Source organism: Echinococcus granulosus (assembly GCF_000524195.1).
Source record: "Echinococcus granulosus chromosome Unknown EG_S00018, whole genome shotgun sequence".
Lineage (NCBI taxonomy): Eukaryota > Metazoa > Platyhelminthes > Cestoda > Cyclophyllidea > Taeniidae > Echinococcus > Echinococcus granulosus.
The window spans coordinates 780724-787258 of NW_020170398.1; the positions used below are offsets into that span (position 1 = coordinate 780724).

Sequence of the window (6535 nt, forward strand, 5' to 3'; positions counted from 1 at the left end):
TCAACTCGACATCCGGAATGGAAATTCTGACCTTAACACAGCTCTCAAGAGTTTCTTTGCGTCCTGTCGGAAAGTGTCGCTTTCCCAGGAGGCTAAAGCTCCCCTGGCTTTCTTCGGTGGGCTGGGAGTGCTTATCTTTCGGTCTATGGAAACAAATGCATCTGTGAAGAACTTCCGTGTTCAGCCCGATGTTCAACAACGTCTGTCTGATATCTGCAATCTCTTGGGGGTCAACATTGCTTCGGCCGATCGGCTTGGTACCCTTCTCCATGACCTCCGACAGGTTATCTTTACTTTGGGGACAAATTCCCACGTGGATAAGATGGCTCTGCTGGCACTCATTCGTCGAGCTTGGTGCGAAGTCAGTGGCTCAGAGAATGAAGGCACTGACTTCGATATGCGGAACCTAGATAATAATGACTTCGGAGAAGTTGAGGCTGCCACGCTTAGTGACCTGTTTTCAGTCACCTCTGAACTGTCTAGTAAAAGGGATGGTGCCCTTAATCTCGACGCTCTCGAGTACGTTGATATTTTACAAATATTTTTTTTGCTAGAATTGCAGTCAGAAGGAACGTGGAGGCCTCGATTCAACGAAACCAATTAACCAAGCCAACAGAAAATGGGTCTGTGAAACCAGACGAGTGGTCACGGTTGAGAGGCCTTCTAGAACCCGTTTGCAAGAACCTCCAGATGGACATTACCCAGGTTGTAGATATGATATTCAAGGTGTTGAAATCTAGTCATCCCAGTGACTCACTCCAGAGTGAGGTGAGTCAGTTCGTTGCCCCGATTATTAGTTGCATTTTGACCCCTCGAATGTACAGGTTTTTTCCTGCAGTTGATCGATATGATGGGTTTTGATCAATTCGACACGGTGGCAGCCCTCATTCGTGAGCGTACTGAATGGCTTAGATGGTACAAATGGTACTTGGCCCATAAGGATGCCTTTACAAGGGATGGTAAACCCACTTCCAACTGCAGCAATCCCACCCAACGTAAAGTTAAGGTTCGTCTCGTGTCTTTGTACTCTCTAGATGTACTCTGAATCGATGTCTTTTGCTTTAGCTAAAATATCTGTGCGTGATCATCAAGTGGAGGTCCCATTAGCTCAGTCTTGGGAGGTTAGTAATGAAAATGAGTCGATATTATTGTCATTTAATTTATGTAACTGTTAGCCATGCCTTCCACCTTACAACGCATACATTTCAAAGCATTAAGGGCAGATGTGATTGGCTGGCAAAAGCGTCACCGGTGAATGCACAGCACTTTGAGGAATTAAGTTGTGGCTAGCGATCATAATATTGAAATTGAATCATAGCCTGGAACCAGTCAATAGCATTTGACCTACGCTTTTGGACTAATCGACAAGTGAATGAATCAGGATGTTTAAATAGGCTTATCATTCTGCCGCCATGTTGCTGTGTTTGATAAAGTTGAATTGCTCCGTCAATAGCTAGTTAAAGATTTCATCGTAGCTGACCAGTAATTTTCTCGGATACCATAAATTACAGCAATAGTTTGGGTAGAAATTTTAATCGTAACTCATATTTGACCTCGCTTCGTCGCCAACGGAACACAATGAGGTCGTGTCGGAAACAAAGGTAATTGTTTTCGCATTACTCTACTCATAGGTAGCGCAGAAGAGACCACCGTTACAGTGTTAGCAATCACATGCATGTGTACATTGACTGCTTTGCATCTTATTCCATGGCCTAGTAGTTTGCCCAATAACGCAACTGTCTCAAAAATATTGTCGACAAGAACTGCATTGTTAATCTGAAAGATTCCGATTCCAAATGGCGATTCACTTTCTCAATTTAAAAATTCATGACTACGATGTTCATCATATTATCACTGCCTCACCAGTCGATAATCGGAGACCCCATTAATGCTTTCCCATGGTCTTTTCCTCTGTTAGGACGCCAAGCTCAAAAACCGGGTTGGTTCGACTGCGAATAGATTTAATGTGGTGAAGCAGTTGTTGGAGGACGCAAAGGTGCTGGAGGACATGCACCAAGCCAGCCTCCTTGCTGCCGCGACCCACGCCCGAAACACCGCCAGCGAGGCCTACTACCGTTCCATTGCTACCGCAAACAGTCAGCAATCGCCGTCCAAGGCTCTCCCATTTGTCTTCGACATCATGGCCGAAATAATGACCTCACGGCCTAATATGAGGCGTTCTGAGGTGCGTCTCCCGCTCACATTAGCTTCGAATATGTTTTAGATTGGTCGTGTTTTGAAGTGGTTCTCCGTAAAACACCGATACTTCCATAAGTTTTGTGGCGTACTTCATTTTGCAATTTTTCCGACGACTCTAGACAGCCAAGAAGTGGACTAGCTGCTGACTAGCCTATGATCACTTTAGTTGGTGGTGTGAGAGGGTGGTTTTCTTCTGCTAGGCAATTTTAATAGTCTTATTCACTGATCGGATCAGTGAGCAGGCTGTGGCGGTAGATAATGCTGACTAGTTGGAAATAGCTATAGGGGAAGGCGGCAACGGATGTGTCTTTCTCATAATAAACGCTAAGCTCTAGCTTGCAGCGTATGCCTCTTAAAGTTATAGCCCTTCATTTCGTTTTTATGTCAATGACTTTGGATTTTATGTCTTCGTTCATAATAAACTCCATTCATCACACGCTGTGTTATGCTGGTATAAAATATCACGTGCCTCTCTTTTGGATTCACAGAGTCGGAGCTGACTTAGGCACCACATGCAACAGCTGCTACGACTACGCATAGTACCACCACAGTCTCAAACCTTTCGAATTTGAATCTTTGACCTTACCGTTCCTTGTATGTAAGAAACAGTGTAATTCCATGGATATCTTAGGCATGTTGAAAGAATGGTAGCGATACAAAAGAACTTTTTACACTCGACACCTCTCTAGATGGTCCTACCCAAGGATACGAAGCACAAGCAAACACCCGAATGGGAGTCCTATGAATTCCCTTCGCCAATTAGGCCAGGAGAGAATGAGGATTCAAGAGTGAGCTTGGTGCGGAGGCATTTACCCAACGGCGGTTCACTGGTGGAGGTCACGTCTCTCGATCGCGTCGCTCAGCTGGCCTTCAAGGGTGTACGGCGGCTTAATCTGGTCCAGTCGGTGGTGTTTGAGACAGCCTACAACTCAGGGGAAAACCTTCTCATTTCAGCGCCCACAGGATCGGGTAAAACAAATACGGCGCTACTTACCATCCTTCACCTTATTCGACAACACATTAACTCCGAGACTGGTGTGCTGGAGACAGGGAACTTCAAGGTGAGCCCAAATTTTAGAATCGAGGTTTAGACAGTGGAGAAAAATGTATATACTGGGCGCATTTTCGAGTTGACATTCCTTTTCGTGGCTCACATGAAGTAGTAGTCTAGTATCCATCACATTCAGCTTGAGATTTTGGTGTCTAAGAGAGGGATCTTCGGCCCAATTTTCTAATCAACCTCGGAATGTCACCATTTTTTAGGCCTTTCCTCGTCTATTACATTGTTTCCACAGTCTGATTAAAATCCTTTCAAATTTTATTCAATAGGCTACAATCGCTTCACCATCTCGGTTCATTAATCTGTATACTTGACCACCGAAGTTTGGTAATTAACTCATTTATTCACTGACGTTTATAAATTTGATTTTTTTCGCAAAATATTCCTTGAACTGCTTAGATCACTACCATCTGTGGATGTGTTTGAAGTGGCATACCTTGTTGGTAGATCAGTGACCATTTTGGATTTTGCAGGTGTTAATTTTATGTGTAGTTTGTAAAGTGTTTTCGCTCTCACAATCTGCTTTTAGTTTAACGCACCAAGATTCAGCTTTTTCAAGTAACATGTGGGTTAGCTCCAAGGTTAAAATCACACTCTGGAATCAAAATTCTCATCATTAAGTACTGAGCAGTCTGTTCACCGTAATAGTCGTGGTAACAGTGTACACTCAATTAGGCGGGTATTCAGGACCAATCAAAGTAAAGGAATGTGGGTTTCAAACTTACTGACGCAGTTGCTTGCTACATAGAGGAATGACTGCAATGTCAAGCTCCACTTCATGCTCTTTGGTGTCATTTTCAATTTTGACGTCGAATGTGGTTTTTCTGTTTCGGTGAAATCTTTCCAACGTATTGTGCTGATCGTATCCTAACAGGTAATCGCTGGCGTGTGCGTCAATGTCGGTTTTGAGTCTCCTTGAGACTTATGGTACATGCTCTTTTGGTTCGTTTTTCTACCTTGGATTCATCGCCGTGTTGGGCAATAGAAGGTTGGGTCCTGTCAGTCCCTCGATTTGTGATTGGTGGTTTTGGAAGGAATTATATCTCCTCTCGTTACTTCAGTAGTCCTGACTTGAACGTGTCGACGAATCGCTTTGTTTGCCAAATGGATTGTGGAGCGAATATGTGTAATGGCGTGTTAATGCAAAAAGTCACAGAACTACCGCAGCACTCTTTGGGAGTCTGTGTTGGCTGAAAATCTGCTGCAGTACTTGCAGCGTCTTGCTGTCTTAGGAGTGACTGTAGGTGCCATCTTCGGCCACATTGAAAAGGTGTTTATCAGAGGGAGTGATGGATGCCGTAGATAGGGTCGATGAATTCGAGATGGAAACGCCACCATTACTTTTCTGATTGAGGCCAATACGCTGGAGGAGGATGATTTTGGGTGGAATAGGTCAAGTATGTGTAGCTGAATCAACGATTTTCTGCGGCCGCTCATGGGGTGCTTTAGATCAACGCGTCTGATTGAAGATATCTTCGATCGGTGCTTCGTCCAGATCCAGTCTGTTGAACCGGTGAAGATCTGGTGTGTTTAAGTTGTCTTAGGTGGTGTATCATGTTCCACGGAAGGATATTCAGCATTGGATTTGTTCAGAGAGCTTCATCTAGTTACCGACTGCAAGTCGGCGCCATGGATTCCCTGATAAACTGATGTCCGAAGCGGGATCCAACTAACACCTCGCTAGATATCTAGTGCGATAAACGATGTTGTATTTCCGGCAGCCATTCGTATTGGCTCGGTAAAAGTTCCTTGGGCTGCATCCATTGCAAATTTTATTTGGCATATTTTGACTTTATTTCCTATACTTGTTGGTGTTCGCCTTGGAAACAGTTGGCTGGGATTGGACAGTGCCCACCTTTGCGATCAACATTTTTGCGCTGGTTGTGTTGATTGTGTTTGTGGCAGCTGAACTTGTCAAAATGCCAAGCCTTGCAATGAAAGCGGAGGGAAGGGGCCATTTTCTTGCCCTTGGCGCCTGTGTTGGTCGTTGAGACGTTAGGTAGATTTGGAGAAACTGGGTTTTTATGGGACCTACTGCTTAAGTTGACTCACAACAAAAACTTGGGAGTTGTTTCGGTCCCCAGGCTGAATGTAAATGGTGACATGCTTGGGACTGACCCAGGCGTTGGCGTTCGGTCTCTGCTATTCGTGGGGCCGTAGAGGGATCTTCTCCTATCATGCTCAGGAGACGGGTGTGGATGTCCAAGTCAGACGAATTGGAGGCATTTGAAATAGTTCACTTCTCCTGCGTACGTTACGTATTCCTCAACGTCGCATTTTGCTAACATCAGGGGATTGTAGCGCAAACTGAAGAGCGAAGACTGCTTCCTCAATATATCTTTCAGCCTTGGTGCAGTCCTTCGAAAATTCTGGTAGAATGAAGTTGGTCTGCCCCTCATGTTCAACCTTCCTAGTTTCCGTAGCGGAAATCACACTTTCCACCGATCTTATACTTGTTGAATCGAAAGTTGACTCTAGATTCTGAATCCAAATACTCTGTGATACTGTTGTTGACATATCGGCAGACTAGCGATTCTTTCTGACGGTAAAAAAGGGCTAAACTCTGTCGTCTATTAATGATAATTTGGCTCGAATTTGCTCGACTTATGCCAGTTGAGGCTTTAGAATGTTGTTCAGGCGCTTTAAAGGATACTGCTTCGCCACTTTTTATGAACTGATGTATATTTGCTTGAGTAAGGCCAATATCCAGCCCAAACCGGAGTGGTCAAGGCATGCGGAATCGAAAGTTTTTGATGCTGATGTCTTTCCACAGATTGTCTACATGGCCCCCATGAAGGCACTGGCGGCGGAGATGGCAGCAACCTTCGGTGAACGCCTGGCACCGCTCGGTGTGCGTGTGAAGGAATGCACTGGAGATATGCAGCTCTCCGCGCAGGAAATCCTGGAAACCCAGGCAAGTCTTTTTCTCCATCGGCAAATTCAAGGTCGTGTTTGAGTTTGACTGCATTTTTGGGCGCAACCAATCCAGTAACGAACAGCAAATCGCATAACTTCAAAGCACACTGGAAATAGGCAAATTTTGTCTCTTTTTCGAAGGATTAGCATTAATAAAATCGTTTTGGCTTCGCCGTGAGGTAGTTTTAAAGTGGATACAGGGAAGTTGGGTCACAATTATTCCCGTTCTCATTCCATCCATAATGTGTAGTTGACCCATGGTAGGTCGCCTCTGAGTAAAAATAGGCCTTTTTTCCCGTAAAGTACATTTTTGGAATCCTATTTTTATCCTTTTGTAGCTCTTTTGGAGTTCGGTTTTGC

General features: G+C 44.5%; 1 protein-coding gene across 1 annotated transcript in view; it reads left to right on the forward strand. All coding sequences in view use genetic code 11, as the record gives it.

Annotated features, from left to right (window-relative positions):
* EGR_03500 (Activating signal cointegrator 1 complex subunit) overlaps nt 1-6535 on the forward strand; it is a gene marked incomplete at both ends in the record, with an annotated part of 20732 nt that overhangs the window by 1474 nt on the left and 12723 nt on the right. Inside the window, 7 exons of the mRNA XM_024492749.1 lie at nt 89-519; nt 555-768; nt 839-1006; nt 1035-1121; nt 1919-2185; nt 2889-3260; nt 5958-6209. Coding sequence (XP_024352882.1) covers nt 89-519; nt 555-768; nt 839-1006; nt 1035-1121; nt 1919-2185; nt 2889-3260; nt 5958-6209 — 1791 coding nt within the window. The remainder of the gene's footprint in view (nt 1-88; nt 520-554; nt 769-838; nt 1007-1034; nt 1122-1918; nt 2186-2888; nt 3261-5957; nt 6210-6535) is intronic.